Source organism: Mugil cephalus, chromosome 17, assembly GCF_022458985.1.
Source record: "Mugil cephalus isolate CIBA_MC_2020 chromosome 17, CIBA_Mcephalus_1.1, whole genome shotgun sequence".
Taxonomy (NCBI): domain Eukaryota; kingdom Metazoa; phylum Chordata; class Actinopteri; order Mugiliformes; family Mugilidae; genus Mugil; species Mugil cephalus.
This window is the reverse complement of record NC_061786.1, coordinates 12,758,338-12,782,790: the sequence shown is the minus strand read 5'-3', so window position 1 is coordinate 12,782,790 and position 24,453 is coordinate 12,758,338. Positions and strand designations below refer to the sequence as shown.

The 24,453-nt window shown below is 40.7% G+C and overlaps 2 protein-coding genes across 11 annotated transcripts; both read left to right on the top strand.

Annotated features, from left to right (window-relative positions):
- The first annotated feature begins 391 nt into the window (after positions 1-391).
- LOC125023200 (heterogeneous nuclear ribonucleoprotein Q) lies at positions 392-9,255 on the top strand. 3 transcript variants are annotated; one of them, XM_047610294.1, is made up of 12 exons: positions 392-544; positions 2,328-2,487; positions 3,421-3,539; positions 3,818-3,925; positions 4,100-4,213; positions 4,484-4,660; positions 4,880-5,015; positions 5,453-5,658; positions 5,756-5,905; positions 6,015-6,136; positions 6,266-6,591; positions 7,018-9,255. In XM_047610294.1, the coding sequence occupies exons 2-12, from the start codon at positions 2,340-2,342 to the stop codon at positions 7,041-7,043; spliced, it is 1,632 nt and encodes a 543-aa protein (XP_047466250.1). In that variant the 5' UTR covers positions 392-544; positions 2,328-2,339; the 3' UTR covers positions 7,044-9,255. The 3 variants fall into 3 exon arrangements, with proteins under 3 accessions (XP_047466250.1, XP_047466249.1, XP_047466253.1); XM_047610293.1 differs by having other exon boundaries at positions 7,015-9,255; XM_047610297.1 differs by lacking the exon at positions 2,328-2,487 and having other exon boundaries at positions 396-544; positions 7,015-9,255.
- A 742-nt stretch (positions 9,256-9,997) lies between these two features.
- Positions 9,998-23,799, top strand: LOC125023199 (sorting nexin-14-like). Of its 8 annotated transcripts, none has more exons than XM_047610284.1 (31): positions 9,998-10,585; positions 10,773-10,930; positions 11,051-11,171; positions 11,356-11,429; positions 11,773-11,851; positions 12,016-12,059; positions 12,148-12,235; positions 12,316-12,400; positions 12,482-12,638; positions 12,816-12,891; positions 13,074-13,118; positions 13,206-13,322; positions 13,521-13,635; positions 13,795-13,950; positions 14,055-14,179; positions 14,816-14,874; positions 15,337-15,363; positions 16,157-16,303; positions 16,927-17,059; positions 18,076-18,262; positions 19,382-19,465; positions 19,700-19,800; positions 20,432-20,543; positions 20,653-20,693; positions 20,894-21,013; positions 21,823-21,946; positions 22,343-22,507; positions 22,600-22,695; positions 22,842-22,933; positions 23,098-23,154; positions 23,549-23,799. In XM_047610284.1, the coding sequence occupies exons 1-31, from the start codon at positions 10,319-10,321 to the stop codon at positions 23,588-23,590; spliced, it is 3,294 nt and encodes a 1,097-aa protein (XP_047466240.1). In that variant the 5' UTR covers positions 9,998-10,318; the 3' UTR covers positions 23,591-23,799. The 8 variants fall into 8 exon arrangements, with proteins under 8 accessions (XP_047466240.1, XP_047466242.1, XP_047466248.1 ...); XM_047610292.1 differs by having other exon boundaries at positions 10,004-10,585; positions 10,760-10,930; XM_047610287.1 differs by having other exon boundaries at positions 10,008-10,585; positions 13,242-13,322.
- Positions 23,800-24,453: the final 654 nt, after the last annotated feature.

Here is a 24,453-nt window from a genome sequence, read left to right as displayed (position 1 = left end):
TGGAGTATTCTCTTCTTTCGTAATTGCAATTAGTGTTAGAATTAGTAGCAGTGGTAAAGGCGTTGAGATAAACGATTAGTGAATAAATAATTAATGAAAAAATATATTTTATTGTGAAAATTTCTGGTTGTATTTCCTGATTACTGATTTTTTTTGTGTGCTTGCATTAGATGCTTGGTTTTAGTCTCATTCTTTTGTTATTTGTAAGCTGGATTTGATTTGTTTCATTAACCAAAGCGTGCACCGTCAAATAAACGGGCGTGTTGTCGTGAAATTACTCATCGTCGCTAATGATGATGGATGCTGCGGATGACCTGCTGCTCTACTGTAAAATGCATACAAGGCAAGCCCGTGCAGGGCTGTCCAAGAAACCCCATCGACGAGACAAAACTCGAGGCGTGAACGTGGCAGCCATTTTACATCATCAAGAGTGAATGACTGAAGCCGGACCAGTGCCGGGAGTTTTACACTTTTTCTGTCTTTTAAATATCACATTTATCTTCCTAAGTAATCAACACCATACGCGTTGGTGTGCCAGCGGCAGGTAGGGCGAATGCTTATGATTGGTCACGTGATTGTTGCTTAATTGATTGCTAAAAAGTCTGAATCGTGCGGTGCTGTTTCAAACAATGTGGAAACTGGTGGTGGTTGGGAACGAGTTCTCCAGACCGGCTTTTTGAAAATGGACTCTTCCTATGTGGCGGCACGTTGACAAACCACGCATCCAGCAGGCTAAATGTGTAGCTTTCAGGGCCTCGCCGAATCTAATGAAATGTAAAACCAGTGCTTTGTCAATTGGTAAAGTCCCTACCGACAAATGACGTTGTAACAATGGCCTCAGTGAAATTCCGTTCGAATTAGCATGCTAGCTCCAGCTAGCCCATTTTGACAGATCATGGAACTGACATGCTCATTGTCATTGTATGCTAACCGCACCTAGCTGGTGAAAGCCTGCTATATTAGCAATCCCTGGTGATCGCGCCTTACTGCTGTACTATCGGATATTTTTCTTACCCGTTGAATTAATACATTTTATCCCGCACTTAGAAAATGCACACTAGCGCCTCATGTTATTGTCCCGATGAAGGTCTCTAGTTAGCTTTGTAGCTAAAACATTAGCTGGGCAAACTAGCCCGCTAGCTAGCTTGTTTCAACGTGTGCGAGTCGGTCCCTCCCCGCTGAAATTAAGATCATCGCGAAAGTTGAAGAAAAAACGCTCATTTCCCTCAAATATGTTAAAGCCTCGGACTAAACATCAAGCGGCGGTATGTGGGACTGATTAATGACCGTATTTCAGCGTTGTAGAAATGTTTTTAACTGCAGCGAAAGCACGTGCTTAATGATGAGATCGATTAGCCGACACTACGAGAAATCGGTCGCGCGATGTCATTAAGCTAATATTAGCAAATGGTAACGTTAGGCCAAAACAGAAGATTGTCGTCCACGTTTTGCTGAGTCCAGCCGGATAGAGTAATAAGAAAAGAGAGGCGGTTTGCTTGCTGCTCTGCACGAGTTATGGCCCCGGTATCAATAACTACAAAGGGAAGGAAGGCTCGTTCATGTCTGGGGTGGTCAATATCACGACATTTGGAGTATTTACCTTATTGTCACAATATTTGCCGCGAAAGTGTCATTAAAGAAAATGCTAAAGGGTGCATAGTTGCTCACTGGTCAGTCACCGGAAACCAGGGCTCATTCTCTGTTGGAACACGTGTATCAGCTATCCAGCCTGTGCTGAAGTCAGCAGTGGGAAGGTAAGCTAACGTGTAATTTAGAGACCATAGCAGACAAGGCTCCTACAACAGCAGCAACCAAGAGGACCGAGGCTCAGGCGTTAGCAAACATCTTTGCCCAGAATAAACCAGAGTGGAAAGCACTGCCACATGGACACAGACGCCGTAGTTTTACTGGTATTATAATATGCAATTGAACTGATTTCTGTGGGGAGTTTGGTATGTGCATTGTCTGTCTCGCACACAATGTCACATCTGTTTTGTCCAGGTTTGGGGGCTTCTGCTTCATGCAAGCTGAGAGAGCTACAAGTGTTAAGTCAAGATAGTGAAAAGTCTCCAAACTGTGAAGGATCACATGACCACAGTAACTTATTTGGCACAAATAATCATCCCATTCTTGATGGTCTGGAATAAATTGTACGAACGTCACTTCCTTGTAGTTAAGATCATGCCTTTTTTTTTTCTTTTTTTTTTATATATATAAATGTTTTTCAAAATAATTTGCCTCACAAGTTTGAGACTTTACACTCTCTTGAACACGTCCAAAGTCTTGCCCTTGACCCAGGATTAATTTGGCTCATTGCATTTACACAGATTTCTGGAGACATGGCCACAGAACATATTAATGGAAATGGTCCAGAAGAACCTATGGACACCTCTGCTGCAGTTACCCATTCTGAGCACTTCCAGACTTTATTAGAAGCTGGTTTACCACAGAAAGTTGCTGAAAAACTAGATGAAATTTACATAGCAGGTAAGGCACCCTGAATATACTTGCATATTCAATATGCAAATTTTATGTTTTATCAATTTCTTGCATGTACTGTCATTTTTATCACCTTTTTGAATGGGGGAATTGGGATCCTGAAGCAACTTTTTGTGGTTTCCTACCAAAATGGGTACTGCAGTGCTACAAAATATTAAATTACACATTACCAGCGTGAAAATGTGTAAATGATTGCAGCATTTGCATTCCCCACATGGTTGCATGATCACTGGTGTCAGGGCGAATTAGTTGTGTCTCCCTGGGAGTCTTTGATGAACTTCTCTAGTCTCGCCTGTAATTTCTACGAAGCCTCAAAAATGACTGTAGAGTGAAGAATATGTATGTTGTATATATTCTGCATATGTTGTCAGTGATAGCCTAAATATCCGTTACTTTGCTCAGATTTTACAAGTCGGCGCGGGGATGGGCTGTATTAACAAAGTCTCGGGGTCATATTAGGACTTGTTTGGTTTGTCACATCTAGTAAAGTACTGGTCTGGCCTTTTGAGCCAGATGGGACTGAGGCAGAAACAATGGCAGCAGCTGTCTGGTGTGTGCCTGCCTGGGACAGGTGACGGCCCCTCCATGGAGGAGAATGCAGAGCGGCTCATTAGAAACTCGCAGCTACAGGGTAGAGGGGTACTGGGATATCGAGTTGCACTGTCACATCTGTTGTGATTAGTTCTGCGAAAACGTGCTGGTTGGACAGTAAAGTGCAGCCTGCCTACCGCTCCATTAGATTGAGATGGCCCTCACTCCCAATTGTAGCAGTCATTATTTATTCATTAGTAAGATAGTAGTTGTGCACAACAGTCCACAGTTGATCCTCTCACTTGTACTGTAAATTCTGTGCTTGACAAGATGATGATAAAAAACTTTGTTAGAAACTCATCTTCTCTTTCTGTGTTGTTCAAACTCCAGGTTTGGTGTCACACAGTGACTTAGATGATCGAGCAATTGAAGCTCTGAAAGAATTCAACGAAGAAGGTGCTCTTCAAGTCCTTTTGCAATTCAAGGACAGCGACCTCTCACATGTTCAGGTATGCGTATGACATTAAAGATTTATTGTACAGTCCGTTCTTCATGCCTTGATACTGAGTGAATGTCCTTTGTGAAGTGTGATGAATGATGTTATTATTTAGTTGAATTGTTATTGCACAATAGCTGTCAGTTGACATTGATTTTTATCTACAAAGTATGCACTCACTGCCATGTCCACATGTTTATCTAATGACTTTGATATGTTTTTATATGTTCTATAGCATTTTATTGGTCGTACTTAATAGTTGTTGTTTTTTTTTTTTTTTCACCCCCCCAGAACAAAAGTGCCTTTCTTTGTGGCGTGATGAAGACGTACAGACAGAGAGAGAAACAAGGGACCAAAGTGTCGGATACCAATAAAGGACCAGATGAAGCCAAAATTAAAGTGAGAATTGCTAGTACATTAGAGATTACAATGAAAGTGATTTTATTCTTGGGACATCATGTCTAAATTGTGAGTGTTTTTGATTGGAAACCAAGATGCTTCAATACAAGACACATTTATGACTGCTGAGCAATCAATAATCATTTTCATTTGCCACTTTTGTCTGACTCCCAGGCTTTGCTGGAAAGGACTGGTTACACACTTGATGTGACAACAGGACAGAGGAAGTACGGTGGTCCCCCACCAGAGTCTGCTCACTCAGGAGCCCAGCCAACCATCGGTACAGAGGTACAGAACGTTTTCACCTTCACTAAGTGTAATAATGCAAGAATGTTGCATTTTTAATTGATCACTCTAAGGTTTGGCCAAGAGCATTCAGGTGTTAAGTGTCCAAAATGATGAAACTTTATTATCTTCTATAGTAACCCTGGTTACACTGATAGCATACCGCTAAGATCTGACTGGATACTTCTTACCAGAGTGTCATCTATGCTTTGTTTTTGGCGAGTGAAAGAGTTGCTCTCATGCACCGCATTTCCCTTTCCCTGTCAATCTCAGATATTTGTAGGCAAAATCCCCAGAGACCTTTTTGAGGATGAGCTGGTTCCACTGTTTGAGAAAGCTGGCCCCATCTGGGACCTGCGCCTGATGATGGATCCACTCAGTGGCCTGAACAGAGGCTACGCCTTTGTCACTTTCTGCACTAAAGAAGCTGCACAGCAGGCTGTCAAATTGGTAGGTCTACTGCAATTCTGACCTGAAAGCGCAAGACTATTTGGTTCTGGCCTTTTCAGTTGAGTAATACAGCTTACAATGTAGAAACAATATCTTAAATGTACTTGTTTTGCTAGTTGATACATAGAAAGTTGTGAAATTTTACAATCTTGGCACATTATTACGTAAGTTCTCTCGTCTTTTCTATTGTTTCTTATACTACCTTCCCTACTTCCGCAGTGCAACAACAATGAAATTCGACCGGGCAAACACATTGGTGTGTGCATCTCTGTGGCCAATAATAGACTGTTTGTTGGCTCCATCCCCAAGAGCAAAACAAAAGATCAGATTGTTGAAGAATTTGCAAAAGTCACAGGTGAGTCAGCACCAGCCTCTAACTTGTCATTCTTGGTATTTGTTCATCAGCTGCCTTCCTACTGCACATAGTTAAAATGGCTTACTTGCATTTCTGATTATATCCAGTCGTCAGATCAGTAGCTGAAACTCTAACAGTAGAGATTATTAAAGCATTTCCTGTTGGTGTCTGAATGATGATCTCATCCTATGCCGGAGTGCTTCATGCCACTCTGACGGTTTACCGCTAAGATCTGACTGAACACTAAACATAGTAAAAATTACTCTTTCTACACTGATTTTCTTTTTCTGGGGTGGTGGGGGCGCTCGATTTATGAAAACAGTGAAACACATTTGATCATTTATGGTGTGAAGCTTTTATTTTGAAAATCTCCATTGTAAAGGATTGTGTCACCTGCTGACTTGTCTTCACCTCTCTCCTGTTCATTGTCTCCGCAGAGGGTCTGAATGATGTCATATTGTACCACCAGCCAGACGACAAGAAGAAAAACCGGGGCTTTTGCTTCCTGGAATATGAAGACCACAAGACGGCAGCTCAGGCTCGCCGCCGACTAATGAGCGGCAAGGTGAAGGTGTGGGGAAATGTGGTCACCGTGGAGTGGGCTGATCCCATCGAGGACCCAGACCCAGAGGTCATGGCCAAGGTAAAACACAGAGAGAGAGGCCATCAGAGGAGTAATGACGCCCCCCATGAGTTCCTTTGTCTTCTAAAAGCCTGTATCTTTTTTTTTCTTCTTCTAGGTCAAGGTGCTGTTTGTGAGGAACTTAGCAAGCACTGTTACAGAGGAGATACTTGAAAAGGCCTTCAGCCAGTTCGGCAAGCTGGAGCGAGTGAAAAAACTGAAAGACTATGCCTTCATCCACTTTGAGGAAAGAGATGGTGCTGTGAAGGTATGATAGATAACTTCTTTGAATAGACGTGGCAAAATGATGCTGCTGAGCATAAACTTGAAATTTGCAGCAACAACATCGTTAAACGGTTTCTTAATGACTTTGACAGGCCTTGGCTGATCTCAATGGCAAGGACCTTGAAGGAGAGCACATTGAAATCGTCTTTGCCAAGCCACCTGACCAGAAGAGGAAGGAGCGCAAAGCCCAGAGACAAGCCGCTAAAACACAAATGTAAGAAAGAAGAATGCAGTTGAACCTAGTGATTATGTAACCAATTGCAAAGAGAAGTACTGTCATCAGAGGTGTAATTTGGTTGTATAGCAGGATGCAGCGTTAATGTGGATCTGTGTCATCCCTCAGGTATGATGAATACTATTATTACGGGCCGCCCCACATGCCACCACCCACAAGAGGCAGAGGGCGAGGCGGACGCGGAGGTTACTCTTACGCCCCTGATTACTACGGCTATGAAGACTATTACGATTACTATGGATATGACTACCACAACTACCGGGGCGGCTACGATGACCCGTACTACGGCTACGAGGACTTCCAAGGGTCTGGGAGAGGACGAGGAGCGAGGCCAGGACTCCGCGGCGGTGCCAGTCAGACCAGGGGCCGTGGTGCTATCACACCGAGGGGCCGAGTGGGCTTCTCCCAGCGAGGAGGTCTTGGAACAATCAGAGGTAGATGACGTTGTTCACAGTGTGACACAAGAAATTTCAAATGGTTAAAATCACATTAGTCACACTGTGGTGACCAGTCAAGCCACACTTCTGTTTTTTTTTTTTATTTATTTAACAAAAACACAAAGAGCAATATCAAGGATTGAGGAGCTCTTTAAAGCTGAATCTCCGGGTGTTAATTATCTTGAAATGTTGGTATAATTACAAGGCGGCACTTAAAATTAGACCTGCTTATTGTTCTTGTAACTAATCTGACAGTTATCAACTTTCAGTGCAGCCAGTTTGTTTGCCACAAGGCTGAGTTCGTACACAACATAGTATAGTTTTCAGGAGACCAGCTGAGACCAGCGCCAGTGGAAAAATATGGTGGGCAATGTGTGTAACACCGGTTTCTCGTGCTAATTTGATCTTTCATTTGCTCAGCAGGGAAACGGGGCCGAGGGCGGTCCTGACCTGTCAACGGTGGATACTGACTTGATGTGTGGGGTTACACCATAAGCTGCAATGGATGTTGAAACAACTACGAGCATGACAAAAAGGTCCAATGATATTCCAGCCTTACAGAAGAAGCATCTCCCCTCCTCTTTACTTTTTTTTTTTTTTTTTTTTTTGTGCTTGTGTTTCCAATTTTGTTTTTCTGAAACTGCCACCTTTAAAGGTACAGTATGCAGGATTTGTCAGTTGTTCTTTGTAAAAAGATTAAAACCTGGTCCCTGAGAGAGACTGAACGAAGAGAGGAAGAAGTTTTGGCGAGAACAAAGCAATTAATCAGAGAGAATTATTATTATTTTTTTATTATTATTTTATATCAGTTACGTTCTGAAGCACAAACACACCCACATCTCCTCACAGCCTTGCAGGGAGGTCTTATTGGCAGATTGTGTGTGAATGCAGCTGAGGTACATACACTCTTGTCTTGTCCACTGGCCTCTCCGCTCAGGGCGCACAGCTTCGGCGTGGAGAGCAGAACAAAGAGATTGGCAATGTAACCTCGTTACTATGTTTATAGAGTCCTGCTCTGCCACCCTGCACGCCGTTATCAGGCTGCACCTTCACTGCCCAAAGTCTGTAGAAACATCACAAACATGGCAAATTTAGAAGGCAGAGGATGTTTTCTGCAGATACATACACCGCCACACACTTTCACGTGTATATATTAAAAAAAAAAAAAGAAGCTTATTGAGAGGGATAGCTCTCATACAAGTTCATACGCTTCATCCTGCATAATCTACCTTTAAAGTCTACCTTTAAAGATTCACCCAAGGGTTTTGAACACTCTTCGAATCCTCTTTGCCCTGAGTCCCTGTACTGACCCCTGATATATAGGGCTCTATGAATTGCCCTTACAATCTGCCCCTTCCCTGTCCCCGAACATGCCATTTTTTTTTTTTTTTTTTTTTTTTACTAATTATTGAAGAAATTGCACTTTTTAAGTTTTTAGTTTTGAAGTGGCTCAAAGGAGCTTGATGCTATTGTATATTTTTGTGCTAATTGCAATTATTGTCGGAATATCCATGTTAATCTTAATTGTTTGATCAGGATGTTTGAAAGAGAACATTTGCAGGGTTTTAGGGTGTACCCACCTGGCATGGATAAGTCAGGCATTCCAGGAAAGTGGTTCTTTTCAGAACTTGTCTTTAAAGGGTTGGTTGACTACCTCAGTACAGAGGACTAAACTACCCGGCCTGTACTGTAAATAGGGAAACTATATTGATGAAAGCAGGGCTTGTTTTCATACAAAATATGCACAAGAGCTGCAGCATAAAAACAATGTACTTAATGTAATATAGTCATTTTAGCTGCAGCTCTGCAGACTGCAAACAGTCAAACTGGGCATGCAAAACAATCTCATATGATGAGTCTGAACAAGCCCTGCTTTTATCCTATTTTGAACTGAATTAGCCGCATTGCTTCTTCAGAGTATGTAGTTACTGGTGTATAGTTTTTCGGAAATTGTTACTTTTGTAAAGGCTTCAACATCACAGGCATCCAACTGCCTTTGATTAAAAAAATAAAAAAACAAAAATAAAGCCCTGCAGTGTCCCTTTTGTGCCACTGTATTCCAGTGGGTTTGATTTTTATATTGTTCAAACACATTTTCAATCAAAAGAATAAAAACACATTTTCAACTAAAAGAATAAAACACATTTTCAAACAAAAAAAAAACTTTTGAAACAAAAGAATAAACCCCATTTTCCGAATAATGTAAAATAACCTAATCCAATGTTTCATCTTCTAAGATCATGTTAACCTTTAATGATCCCTTCCCAGTCCCCAAGACAGCAACTATGTCAAAGATCTCTGGAGTTAATCTTGATGGATGACTGAAATGCCATATTGCCCAACCAGTGAGCATGTGTGCCTAATGTTAGCTGCTATGGTTTGGTTAGGGATCATATTCTGATAGTGGTAGAAGGGATACTGCAGTGAACGATTTCTATTTCCAGGTATAGCATAAAGGAAACTGCTCTTCAATCCCAGTTTTCTATACAGTTAACTCCCTCAATAAAATCATAACAACCACCTTTTGAAAAAAAGATGTTAGCAGTTTTAAACTATTGTTGGTGGCCAACAACGTTTTTTGCATTCCTGCAAATAAATTGTTTTATACTGTAAGATGGAGGTGAGTGTAACTTATTTTTGTAATAAAGTTTTTGATTTCTATCTGTGTGTTACTCTTTCGATAAAAAACTGAATTTCGGGTACTCTGTTAGTTTTGCAGCAGTTGGTTGCTATTTTTTTGTTGGTAAGTTTATGTTAACATATACAATAGAACACAACAGGGATTTAAACTCGAGTGATACTGTAACATGGCTTTTTTTCCATTGAGGTTTGTTTTGATTTATGATCAGATTTATAATAACACTGATTAATATACTGTTAGTGTATTAGTGTTATTTTAAGTGAACTATTGTCTCTCTCTTTATTTTTTTACAGTACCTGTACTCTGGAACATCGGTATATTCTAAGTTTCACTGATGTGTTACAAAGAAGTAAAAGTGTCAGTACAAATAAAAGAAGACCCAAACACCAGAAAATTTGCTGACCAGTACAGTTTAGCCAAGAGAACAGTAGTTGTGTTCAAACTATTATTCAACACATTAAACTGTATTTGAGCATGTCGATCTTTGTACCGCTTTTCAGTCTAAGTCGGCTGCACATACATACGACAGATGAGGCCAGAAATACCCTCGTTTTAAATCAACAGGGAAACTCCTATTGTTTTGCTCGGACTCACGAAACGCTTCAAATTCAGGTAACCAAGCAACGGAACGGAAGAAGGTACCACACCGGAACTCGATAATTAATTAGTTAACATCAAGTCTGCGCTAGACGGTTGAAACGCGTAGAAAATGCGACACTTACGAGTTAGTTGTGTAGTTTTATTTGTTAAAGGTCATTTTAAGTTATTTAAGACACGTCGATAATAACGCTAATGTACCACGTGTCCGTTATGTGACAAATAATACAAACCGACATGCTCCGCTGTCGACTTCGTCTCTTCAACCAGGTCATACGCATTTAGTGTATTTATTTATGTAAATGTATATTTTTTATTATTATTATTTCATTTTACAATATATATCTAACACACTTGCCATCTAGTAGCTAAACTACAGGAGACCGTAATTAGCTACTGCTGGGAACGCATCGGAGGTGACATCACGCGTCCAAGCAGCAACCGCTGCCCCCAGCCTCCCCCCTTCTCCACTCCCCCCTCCCCTCTATGGCCAGAAATGACAGCAATAGCACCGCAGCCATTAGCCTAACGGGAACCCACGGGAACTGCTGGACGGCCCTGTGCACGAATGATGCTGTGTACTTCCCACTAATCCTACATCTGTGTGCGCGCCGCTTGTGCGCGTGTCCTACGGTGATCGTACAGACAGACTGCGTACATTTTTTTTTTTTTTTTTTTTTTTTGCAATTTCACGATGGTGTCTTTGCTGGACTACAGTGGGAAATGTCCCATAACGTTCGCCGTACACTTACAGTAAGTGCTGGAGTCAATAAATAAAATCCCGTCATTCTGTTTACTGTGTAAATCGAGACAGACACGTAAAAATAACCACCACGACACCACGTAAGTTGATGGCAGTCCTGCGTCGCTGCCACACGCCCGTATTTATTTGAACAGCCTCTTCACGATGCGTTGTTTATTTTACAGTGTGATTCTGTAGGCTAGATGTTCGCAGACGAGGATGGGGTGCATCGGGGCTTATCTGCAGAAAATTAGACGCAGGATGAAGCTGGACCGGGTCAGGGAGCTGGGTCGACAGTATCCTGTCTTCTGCTTTCTGCTGCTGGTCCTGCTGCTTTCTACAGTGCTTTTAAATAGGTGAGAACACTATATTACTCTTATCAGTGCCACTCCATAGCCATCGCCCATGACACTTACCTATCCACTTCTATGTACTGTTATGTTTACTCTGTTGATGACACTCCTCCGCTTCCACAGATACATTCACATTATGATGGTATTTTGGTCCTTTTTGGCTGGAGTCGTCACTTTCTACTGCTCACTAGGACCTGAGTCTCTGCTGCCCAACATCTTAGTCTCCATTAAACCAAAGCTCAAGGTAGGGCAAAAAAGCAGATGCATGCTCTCTGAGTGGCTCAAGTATAACGGATGCAATCATATAAATAGTTGGTGTGTTTGCTGTTGCTGCTAATGGGTCGATGCACCAATAGATGGGACACAGTTACATCAGTATGTGCAGTTCATGATGCTTGCCCTTAATCCGCGTTAACTTTCTCTTGCAGTCATACCAACAGGAGCTGTTCCCATTGGGCCACAGCTGTGCTGTATGTGGCAAAATCAAATGCAAAAGGCACAGGTGAGTGACCTGGTTATGTTGTGGTGCAGCGGTAATTGAGGTTGTGTCTGTGATCTGTTCTATTCTGACTCAAGTATTTATATCAGCTGCAGTTACACTCACAAGAAAAACGAATGCCGACAGGCACAATGGATATTCTCAGTGATGCAGTGAAGTAAAATGTAAAATAATATTACTTTGGAATTAATTTAAATGTGAATTAAAGATGCTCAGCTCAATTGTTTATCCGTTTATGGAAGGATCAGTTTGTGTTACGCTGCCCTCAAGTGGTCAGATAGGACTCTCATGCATTTCTCTGTTAATTATACTGGATTTTTTTCCTTTCCTTCCTTTTTATTGATAGACCAACTCTACTACTGGAAAACTACCAGCCATGGCTGGACCTTAAAGTTCCTTCTAAGGTGGATGCTTCACTTTCAGAGGTAAAACATGAATTAAACACATCTAATTAAAATGTATTAGGTTAGGATAGTTGTATTTTTCTGATCATTTGCAGTATATAATTATGAGAGTTCTCATAATTAGTTTCTTATACAAAACATATTATGAACTTGATCAAATTGTCTCATAATGAGTTTTGTTTCAGATTTTAGAGCTTGTCCTGGAAAATTTTGTGTATCCTTGGTATAGGTAAACTATTTCTTACCTGTCATAATACATTTTTCTATAAAATGTTATGTGGCGTGATCGAAATGACTGGACACTATTTCTCTTTCAGAGACATCACAGATGATGAGGCATTTGTAGACGAGCTTAGAGTGACTTTGCGCTTCTTTGCAGCTGTACTGGTTCGTCGAACCCAGAAGGTAATAAAAAGACTGTATAAGGTTCAAATCTTTTAATGCTGACAATTACATTGTTAATGATTCATTTTTGCCCCTCTTAGGTGGATGTGGCATCCCTCATCACACGAAAGCTTCTCAAGGTTTCCATGAAGCACATTGAAATTATTAGTAAAGCAAGACAGAAAAGTATGGCTGATTTGATCACACGCAGAATCATTTAAACCGTGTTCACAATTTGATTAACGATTTTATATCTTTCACGTGTAGTAAAGAACACAGAGTATCTTCAACAAGCTGCCCTGGAGGAATATGGTCCTGATCTCCACGTGGCCCTTCGGAGTCGCAGAGATGAGCTGCTCTACCTCAGGAATCTGACTGAGATGCTTTTCCCCTACATCCTGCCTCCAAAGGCTACTGACTGCAGGTAACACATCATGTAGTTACCCAAGTGAGGCACAAGCTGAGTGTGCAGCATGAACATACTACATTGTCCTACTGGGAAGAAATCTGCCACACTGAGACTATACTAAAGAAGATAAGGATCATTCTTTACCCTTTCCTTCTCTCGTTTCCTGCTACCGTATCTCTTCATTCCTCTCAGATCTCTTACTCTCCTGATAAGAGAAGTCTTGGCTGGTTCTGTCTTCCTTCCTTCAATGGACTACTTGGCTGATCCTGTGAGTGTAGACATATTAAGGGCAGAAATTCAAAGCTGTTGCACTTGAAGCTGATACTGCTTTTCAGTCTGAGGCTAAATTGGATTCTTGGTCTGGTTACCAGTGTTAAGCATAAGCATTCAAGGGAAAACAAAGACGTGTCTTTAATTTTGTGAATTTACTGGCTACTTTTTTTATTTCAGGACACAGTAAATCATTTAATTTTGATACTCATCGACAACTCCCCTGTAAGTATAGGATGAGCTGTGAACTAACTTGCATTTCCATTTATATTCTGTATTTAAACCTTAAATAATAGTGTTTAATATTTATAGGTGAAACATGTTTTCTATGGACTTCTCTCCCAACAGCCCGAAGAAGCCACAGAGCCCACTTCAACATTAGTTCCTTTCCTAGAAAAATACTCTGATACTCGCAACAAAAAGCCCTCAGTAAGTGTTTCATCCAATCCACTGGATACTGTATGTAACAATATTAGGTACAAATCTAATCATAATTTGTAGCCTAGTATCTAGGCTTAACAGAGTGAACTAAGAAATAAGAGGATCATATCCAAGATGTGTTTAAAGAATATTGTGTCCGTTAGCTGCTGAATACTGTGGTTTTCCTGCTGTGGTCTCACTCGTCAGGTTCTAAAGCTGGAGTTGAAGGAAATCAGAGAACAGCAAGATCTTCTCTTTCGCTTCATGAACTTCCTGAAGCAAGAAGGAGCTGTCCATGTGCTTCAGTTCTGCCTCGCAGTAGGTAAGTGTTTCCTTTCAGAAGTCAGGTTGAATTTGGTTGTGTTGTTATTGATAAAAGTCACCAGATTGCTTTTACTGTACTGTACACAATCACCTTAGTTAATAACTCAGTTATTAGTAAACAGCAAGACTGTGATGTCTGACTTTCTTAATTTGTCAGAGGAATTCAACGACAGGATCCTATGCCCGGAGCTTTCTGACTCAGAGAAGATGATGCTTCACGAGGAGGTGAAGAAAATCTATGAGACCTACTGTCTGGACGAGAGTGTTGACAAGATCCGCTTCGACCCCTTTATAGTGGAAGAAATACGCAACAGTATGCAGCATGGATCATTTATGAATTACTGCAATTCCTCCAACAAGCCCACACATCTATTACTCGTATTAATTACTATATGTGTGTTTTTGTTTAACTTCCAGTTGCTGAGGGGCCATATGCACAGGTGGTGAAACTGCAGACCATGCGGTGCTTGTTTGAAGCCTATGAGCATGTCCTGTCTCTCCTGGAGAATGTTTTCACCCCCATGTTCTGTCACAGTGATGAGGTTAGAAAGAAAAATTACTCAACTCATTATCATCCAACTCTTTGATAACAACCCAGTTTATCAATCATCTCTTTCAAATCTGTTTGCCAGGTTCACATTTAAAGAAACGTTCCAAAATATGATTAATAATTTGTAACAAATTGGTATTTTCATCGTCTTAGAAGTTTTCTGCCAAATGTTGAAATTAAAACTAACATGGATTTTGATGACTCGCTTCTGCTATCCTCTGTCTTCCGATCCGTCTGCCACCAACCGCTATCGGCCCTGTCATCAATACCAGACGAACAACTGACCAATGAGCTGCCCCTGGCGTTATGCCAAGCTGCCAAGCTGAATTTCACCCCTCAGAGGCAGTTTCATTGAATACAACTGGGTGGACCAGAGCTCAGCCATTGTCCACAGCAGGCCACTGCCTTGCATGAATAGAGTGTCTGAAAATGTTTATTATAAGATTTTTTCTCTCGTTGCTAATCCCTTTCCTTTTGCTTAAATAAGCAGAGAGGCATTAATTGTTATTCAAGCAAAAGCATATGCCATGTTTCTTCCCCTTTAGCTTGCATACTGTTCCAGAATTTCAGCGGACGATGTTGCGATTGCTATGAACTCTATATTTCCTTTACCCGTGTCTCTCTGCAGTACTTTCGCCAGCTTCTGAGAGGTGCCGAATCCCCTGCCAGAAATTCCAAGATGAGCAGGTAGATTTCACTTAAGCAGTTTTTGTGTAAGAAAATATAAACCTTGTTTTATGATACACAAGTGCCTTTTCATACTACAGAAACTGAGGACCATAAAAACACAAAGCAACTCTTTATTTTTCCCAGCGTTAAAATGAATGCTGTCTTTTTAGTTTCACTGATTTGTTATGAAGCTTTTTTTAGTGTCATGACACTCAGTGTCCCCATAGCCACTTCACTGTGAAGGCAAGATACAGTATGTGACAGGTGCATCAAATATAAACATCAATTCAAGTTTAGTCTAATACACTCTAAAATAAGATGTAAATTAGCCATGAAAACAAGAGCTATTTACTCTGCAGTATAATGAAACTTAAATTGACTTGAGCCCAGGGATCTCAACGTCTATGTTTTCTTTCGCGAGGTGTGGTGTCGATGTGGCTTTGACGCCCAGCCACTAACTCCTTGTGCATATTATTCCAGAAATAGCCTCAGTTTGGATGACATACGGTGAGTATAAGGCATCGGTGTGCTGATCGAAACAGTGGCTGGCTGAGCAGTGCTGCACGCAAGATACAAAAGACATTCCATTCTTGCCTAAAGAGGGTGATGTACTGCCTTTTTAACAACTTCAGTGTCCCCTGGGCCCACCGCAATCAGGGCCTCAGTTCAAAGAGCACTAGTTGATCATATGAATATGTTTATCGCTAATCTAAAAAATGCATGTTTTATTTGGGACTTTTGCTGTACATGCAAATTAGAGAAGACTGAGAAAAGTGACCGTAATCAGCTAATCATGCTAATCATAGCACGAGCCATCGCTAATCACATGTTAATGAAGCTACTCAAGAGTCATGCTGGTTTAGACTGGTTTAGAAAATCAAGTTTGTTTGTTTCCAAAATTACAGAATTAAACTTTCAGAAAACTCAGGGGGGTAAAGGATTTTGTGCTGCAGTTTTTTCATTTAGTTATTAGTCTTGTTATGAAGGCAGTTTTCAAAGCAGCATCAATTACACCGCTCAAAGATGATAGGCGAAATAGCGGATAATGGCTTCCACACATTCACTTTCATTAACTCTGACCAAGTTCGAGCCTGATCTTCCTGCATATCTGCGATTGAGAAACCCCCTCCACTCTGCCCATTTGTCTGCCTGTTATTCCATCTCTGTATTGCCACCGCCGTGTTGTGTCTGTGACTGTATGTCCACTCTGATTCTGTAACCACCATACTGCCTGCCCTGGTATGATCGCGGTCCTCTCCCTCCTCTTGCCCGTGGGGATGTGACCCTGTTCTGCTTATAGTTCCTGGGACTGGAGCCCCGAGTCCCCATCCTCACTGTTCACCGCCTCTGGCAGCTCTTCACCTGCATCTTTTAACTCCCTCCATGCCCAGTCCACGTTCACAAACTTCCCATATGGCTCACTATCTCACCGCCACCCATCGCCCAAGTAAGTCAGGGTCCATCTGTGTGTCACAGGTTGCTCAGTGTGGTGTCATGCTGTCCAATTTACCCCACGTGACCCCCCACCCTTCCCCTAATGCCAGCCGGACGCCTGCATGGTGGGGCCGTTGCATGACTTTCTATTTTTTTATGAGTACTTTTCGTCCAATTTTGTTGTTCTTTCCTATTGTTTATCACACTGCAGTAACTTTTCTATGTTCAGCTTCACCTTTGTATTTATGTCACTTATTGTATCCCACAGAGAAGCTGTGATGTTGTGTTTCTTGTCTGGTTGATGGTAAATTCAACGCTTGTGCGAACATTAAAATTTATGATCCCCTTCAAACCACAAATCTGTTCATGAAATCACTGCTCTCAGCTTTGTACTGTGTTTGCTTTTGGCCTTGCAGGCTTTTCATTGTAAAGCGACTGTGAAGTGTCATCTTGGCTTGGGTTTGGCTACTTCAGCTTTTCCCTTCCTGTGTACTTTCATGATACTGATGCAGTGTGCTGCTTCCTCTCCTCTGTGGTTCCTACCCTGTGCCCCTCTCGAGCTGCATGCGCTTTGCTGTAGCCTTTCCAGTCTTCTCCATCATTTATTGTTTAATATCCTCCCTGTTCAAACTACAGGAACACTTCAAAGAGGGGTGAGTCCTTTGGAATCAGCCGCATTGGCAGTAAGATCAAAGGGGTGTTCAAGAGCACAACCATGGAAGGAGCCATGCTGCCATCCTATGGGCTAGTAGAGGGAGAGGATGATATGGTGAGACAGATCTGAAATAAATCTCATTTATACAGGTCCATAGTGGCCTGTAGTGTCTTGATTCACACCCTATGTGTTTTTCCATGCTTATAAATGTGGAAAATCCTCTGGATCATTCTGCAATTTAAAGCAGCATCTCATATCTACAATAAGTCATAAAAAATGTTTAGTTATCTCCTTAATCATTTAGCCCAGTCAAAGCCCTAGTTACAAACTGAAGTGGAGTTAGTATCATGGCCACATGGGGGTGTTGATGAGTAAAGAAAATAAAGTTTCTTTATAGTTTCTGCAAGATGCCAGTCAGTCCGATGATGTCAGGTTTTAGTCTTTAATCACTGCTGTTTGGTGCCCAAGACTCCCTTTTTATTCCAAGAAGTGTGTCTCAGTACTGCCATTTATTTTATTGCCCTCTAGTTTCCACGCAGTTTAGACGTAATATGTGAAAACAGAGTGTGAGGGTAGCTCCACTGAAGCTTTATCAGTGCAATAAGAAAATCCAATTTGCATTTGTGGACGATTATGGAAAATGGAAAGTCAATCTTAGAAAAACAATATAGGTCTCTCAGTAATGCTTTAAAAGAAGTATTTACCTATGAAACCACACATGAAAGTTGAAAAACTACTAATAGTCCTGTTCGAATGAGAGAATTGAAACAGCTTAGTTTTTGTTTGTATAGTTCTGTCATATTTACGGATATAATCTCACTCATCGATAACTGCAGCAGCAAAAACGTATACTGTAACTTGCTGTCTGTGAATACATGTCATGTATTTAATGTAAGAGGATATGCTGTGTTTACTTTTGCATTTCCCTTCGTTGTGTCTGAGGCGCAGCTGTCTAAGCACCTCCAGTAGTGATTTTGAGACAGCAAATGGTTAATTAATTTCCTCCTCATTGAGTTGGGCTGCCATGTTTCCTTCCTTAACAGTAGCAACTTTCGTTATGAGTTATGAACTTTGGAAAAACTTTGCATTCTGTTCTTGACCTTTACGTCTCCCACTTCCCCCCATTCAAGGTGGAGGAAGCCATGATGGTGCTGGAGGATGACTCCCCCATGGAGGCAGCCTCCACGCCCAGCACCCCCAGAAATCTCTCAGCCTGGAACATCACCATCCCTTACATTGATTTCTATGATGACGATGTGAAGAGGGAGCGCATTCCTGTGTTTTGCATCGATGTGGAGCGCAACGACCGGAAGGCAGGTGAGGCTGTGCTGATGTTTTCCTTCTCGTGTCATCTAGGAGGTCCTTCCGCCTTGCTGCATAATGTGTATACCTCCTCTGCAGAGGGTAATTTTGCATTTCATGAGAATTTGATCAATAATATTGCAATGTTACTATCTGCAAGCTTTTATCTGCAATAATAAAATATTCACATGTAAGAAAGTGTAAGAAAACAGTGCAAAAAATATTGATTGGCTTGACAGCAAACTGGCAAACAGTTCAAACACTGTCATCACTACAATAACTATACAGATTTGTTTGTGACAAATCTCAGTTACTCCAGTCACAGTACGGCTTAAACAAGACTAAAACAAAGGCGGCTGGACTTGTTTGAGTTAAATAAAATAGTTGAATATGCAAACACAGAGAGAAGACAGATTAATACAAACAGGGCTTGTGTGCTCTGTACCCACAATGCACAGTGTAAGAAATAGTACACAAATTGGCCACTTTTCTACTACCTTGAGCTGTTTAATAAGACTGTCCCACTTATTAGTTACTGTTTTTGAACATTATTATTTGATAAGACAAAGTATTTATTAAAGAACCAGGACACTTTGTAAAGGAAGGCCTTTCAAGCTTGTTCAGTGTTTGGGATCTAATCTAAGCGCTGAAACAATTGCAATACATGCAACTTTACATTATATATATATATAATGTAAAGTATATATACCCTACTTTACATATATAATGTAAAGTATATATACCCTTCCCCACTCCCAAACTATTCTCCATACATTTTAAAGGCCTGTCCCCCAGTTATATGACACATCCATATTGAAGGGAGTCCTGAGTCACTCTACATCTCCAGCTGACCTTATCCTGGCTCACAGTGTGTTGGAAAAACACGAGCGGATGTATTTGTCTCATGTCTCAAAAGCAGCTTTAGAAATGTTTTTTTACTGTTAGTTTTGCGCTTTTGTCTTTTTGTCACTTGTGTAGGCCTACTAAAGCAGCTCTTTGTGTGGAACTCAAACTAAAGCAGCTAAAGCAGCTCTTTGTGTGGAACTCACTGACTTCCCTTAACAGATGTGTTGAAGTATGTGCCAACTAAGGTTTGATGTAATTTATTAAGTCTGAATGTCTGTCTTCCTACAGTTGGACATGAGACCGAGCACTGGTCCGTGTACAGAAGATATCTGGAGTTCTACGTCCTAGAGTCAAAGCTCACTGAGTTCCATGGTAGGTTTTTTGTATTCCATGTTGTTGTTCGTGTGGCACATAAGAGAATTCACAGAATTTAACTTCCAAGTAAACCTTAATTGTAGAAGAAAGCCTAATGGCCCTGTTGCATAATTTAAGGATTTGGAAACCTTACAGTCGTCGTTTTCCACTAGAAGTGAAAGAAAGCCTTTTTTATTCTTTCCAGTGTTTTTTTCAGCGTTCCTCTTTGTAAAATCTTCTACCCTTCTGTAGGCTCATTTCCGGACGCACAATTGCCCTCGAAGAGAATAATTGGTCCCAAGAATTACGAGTTTCTCAGATCCAAGCGAGAGGAGTTCCAGGAGTACCTCCAGGTGAATACAGTCTGAGACTTACTTTTCACGAGTGATAAAGAATATATGTAGATTAATGAGTTTGGAGAAGAGCCAGAATTCAACAAGATATTAAGTCTTTTTTTCACATATTACGGTGGAGATAAACCAGTCTGCAATACTTTACATTAAGTACAAATTGGCTTGCAGACAACAAGATTAAATCAGGAAATACTTTAAGAGTGATCATTCTGCAACTTTGAAGGAAAGTGGGAGTCAGAACAGAAGACGGGTTAAATCACGTATAAACAGAGCAGGGATGATCTTTCTGTCGCTACTGCACTTGGCTGTTGTGTGGGCATATGCAGCTGTTTAAGACAAAGGAAATGACAGAATGGGTTCAGACTCTGCAGACGGGAACTTGGTGCACTTTGAAGACTGATTTAAGCGGTGCATTCAAGGACTCTAATAAAATTTGAGACATTCATGTAGAAAAATGACCTAGTTCACACCTTTTTCATAACTGCTTATTGTGTATCTTCTGGGACAAAATTCAAGGAGATTTTTCTCACAAATCCAGCTAGCACTTGCACTCATTGTTCTGTGAATGATGGTCTGACACAGAAAAAAAACAAACTTACAACATTTTCATATTTTTATCTATTCTTTACAGAAACTCTTGCAGCACCCTGAGCTGAGCAACAGCCAGCTCCTGGCCGACTTCCTGTCTCCTCACAGCATGGAGTCTCAGTTCCTGGACAAGATGTTACCTGATGTTAACCTCGGTATGGGCCAGTTAGATTATATTTGAACAGCTTAACATGTCAAACACATGGTGAAAATGTTTGATCAGCCTGACCTTGGGATGAATGATATAGTGTTTGTGTTTCACAGGGAAAATCATTAAGTCAGTCCCCAGCAAGCTGATAAAAGAGGTAAGTAATGTATCCACTGTATTGTGTTTTTGTGTGGCTGGGACACTGCAAGATACAAATGTTAGTCAATGTCATTTTCACATTGTATAATTTTAGATTTGAAGAATCGTATATGACAGATACTGAGACACAGATACATTTTTATGAGCAATAATACTGTAGTTGTAAATTATACAAATTGTTTCCTGTGTTTCTGTCAGAAAGGGCAGCATCTGGAGCCTTTCATCCAGTCTTTCTTCAACTCCTGTGAATCTCCCAAACCCAAACCTAGCCGCCCTGAGCTAACGATCCTGAGCCCCACTTCAGAAAATGATAAAAAGGTCAGTGGTTCTAACTTTCATTCTTGCTCTTGCTCTGTACAAGCCCAGTCCAGAGGAATGTTGTTCTTTTAACACTGGAGTCCTCACTTCACTCAAAAGTCGAAAGCAACTGGAATCAGTTTCACTTTACTTTTGTTTTCACTCTTCCGCAATCCAACTGAGTTTTACAGCTTGTTTCAGAGTTTTACTCAGAGCAAAAGATTCAGTTTCTGTCGGACAAGACATCGTCGCAGGACCTGAGTTATGTGATGTTGTGTCCGTGTCTGTGTCTGTGCAAAGTAGATTCCAGAAATAAATACACTGATACATACCAAAAGAAACATATTCAAAAAGGAATAAAATACCCAATTAAAGCAGGAGGTGAACAAATAAGAGAGTTTGAAATACAGAAGCCAACGCAAACGGATGTTTATTTTGTCTTTGTATTTTTCATTACAGCGGTTTTTGTCTGCCTCATTGACTCTACAGGAAAGAAAAATGTCATTGCACTTTTTTACAACAAACTGCACCAATGTTTTTGTCTCATATGTGTAGTACTGTTGATGCATTTCTAATTGGGCCTGACATGACCAAATAAGACTTTGGGCATTTGATTTAAAAACTCAACTGATGGGATTTTCAGAAATGTCGACAATTGAATGCATTTCAGGTTGATTACACAAAAATTAAATGGGCTCCATTTAACTGACGTACCACAAGAGACGTGTCATTATCTTGACATGGCACCAAATGCAGCGAACCTATTGTCGCACAGTTTTGAAAACATCTTGAATAGACCCTTAGATTTAATTTGCATAATTGTTCTTCAGCTCTTCAATGACCTCTTCAAAAACAATGCCAGCCGATCAGAGATGACAGAGAAGAGACACAATCAGAACTACTTCATGGAAATGATCACAGTTGAAGGGGTGTATGACTACTTAATGTATGTGGGTAAGTGGAGTTTTCTTTATCCATCAAACTCTATTTGTTTATTTCATTTTTTTTGTTTATTTTTATAAGATGATGCACCTTTATTAACTGAAAAGTTTAATTCAGAAAACCATAAACTCAGGCATACAAGGAGTTATTCATGTAATAATAAATATAAACTGACAGAAATAAAAACATTCAGGAACTTACTGAGTAATTTTCACTTGTCCTTGAAATGTTTAATTTAATATTTCAGAGGTATGAGCGAATTATTATAAAACCACTCACTGACACAAATGTAATATATTCCAATACCAGATAAGGACAATTTCCGTAAACACAGTGAAGCAGAACCTTTGTAGGTGTCACATGAATACTTGAATAGTTAGCTGAACACTTCTTCTTCATACTCGTCAGCCCGAGTCATATTCCACATCCCTGACTGGTTGCATCACCTGCTAATGGGAGGCAGGATCCTGTTCAAGAACACTCTGGAGGCCTACGTAGATTTCTACCTTCAGTGCAAACTGAACCAGGTGGTCCAGGAGCACCGGCTTGTCTCACTCATCACCCTGCTCAGAGGTACGTGTCCGTTAAGCAGCAAGAGAGTGGTTCTCATTGCATATCATTCTCAAAATGATACGAAATGATGTGCTGTAACTTTTACCTCACAGACACTGTCTTCTGCGAGAGCAGCCTGCCACGCTCCACCCAGGACAAGCAGAAGAGGGCGAAGAAGGCGTTTGAGGAGATGATGAGTTATATTCCAGGTATTCATCCAGGTCTTCCTGGTAGTTTGTTTTTGTAATTTGTAGGCTACTTTACTGCACACACTACAGGACAAATGTCCAGCTGTCATAGCACTTAGTCTGTTATTAATGTCTTGGCTGGGAATTCATGAGCCATTTATCTCTAGACTTTCTGGGGAAATGTATCGGGGAAGAGGCCAAGTATGAAGGTGTACGTCTTCTCTTCGATGGTTTACAGCAGCCAGTTCTGAACAAACAGGTACAAGAACCCTCCAACACCCACATACACACATACACACAGAAATCATTCCTCAGAAAATAGAATCCAACAAGACAAAAAACTAACCAGAGGAAAACAGTGTGAGCTAAAATATGAAGAAAGGTGACTCTGGGCTCCTGCTCTTATTTTTTCCCCACCTCCAGTTGACATATGTGCTGCTAGATATCGCCATTCAAGAACTTTTTCCTGAACTTAACAAGGTAAGAGAATCTTTTGTTGAATTCTGAAGAAATGTGAAACACACTCCTAACATCCTACTACTTACATAGTAGGTTCACAGAGAATAATGCAACAAAATTCATAGCATCTATGATGTGAAAGCTTTTTTGAATTCTTTTTTTATCAGACACTTCAGGTTGATCAAACATACCTGGCATGTTTCAACAGTATAAGCTCTTCCATCTTCTTCACTCGCAGCAAGGGGCGACATGTTTACCTGTCGGAGCTTCTAAACACCACCCCTTCTAAACCTAAAGATAAAAAAGACTTCAAAAAAGCTAATCCCTGAGAATAGTGAACTAGCATAGTGAGATTAGGATTTTCTTTAAAATCATTTTAGACTTTTATGCTAACACTATGCTTTTGTTTCTTCAGCAAGTACAGAAGGAAACCTCTGTGATGGCTCCATGGATGTGAAAAAGTGAACATGAGTTTATGAACATGTCTAACCCGCTTCAACTCACTCATCCAGAGATTCTCTTGTGAATCTTTTTAACTGAAATTAACATTTACAGTAACTGTTACCTGCCGTCACAAGAAGAGGGAACTAAACACTTCTCCTGGTGTGTGTCATTCATTTGTAAAATAAATTTTATAAATTAACAATAAATAAAGTGTTGCACTGACACCTCGTTCCTTTCGTAATTACTGTTGTGTTGTTTAATATACTTTTTCTTTGGTCCCAAACATGAATACTCCTATAACCACACATTCACCACAAATTTCACACAGCACATATTGATGTCATTTTGTGCACGTCCCCATTATCACAGCTCTGAAATGGTACAGCAATAATTATAACTTAATGGTAACTTATTAGTCAAATAAAATACTCCATATTTGATTGTTACTCTTAAATCTAGACGTTTGGTTTATCCTTTCCATCCTTTTGTCTTTGCAAATGAAATATGACGTGAATTACAGTCAAATGCAATCACGCACTATCAATTAAGGCCACCACCATTTTTCTAATAATGATTAAATAAAGGATGGTTTCGGATTAAAACATAAGTAAGATTCAGATATCCAGGATAAATGACTAAGCCTGGGCTCTACGAGTCCGAAACAAATTCGTCCAGGCTTATTCGGTTGCACAAACACCAAGGCAGCATGAACAGACACGGATTCATCGAACCAGGTTAACAGAGCGCGCACGCGGCTCCTCGAACAGACGCCGCGATCGATCACAGATTCAATGATTCACCATGGCAACACGAGCAGCGTACTCCTCCCCGTCGGAGCAGGACATACTTACGAAGAGGTAAAAGATCAAACTAAGA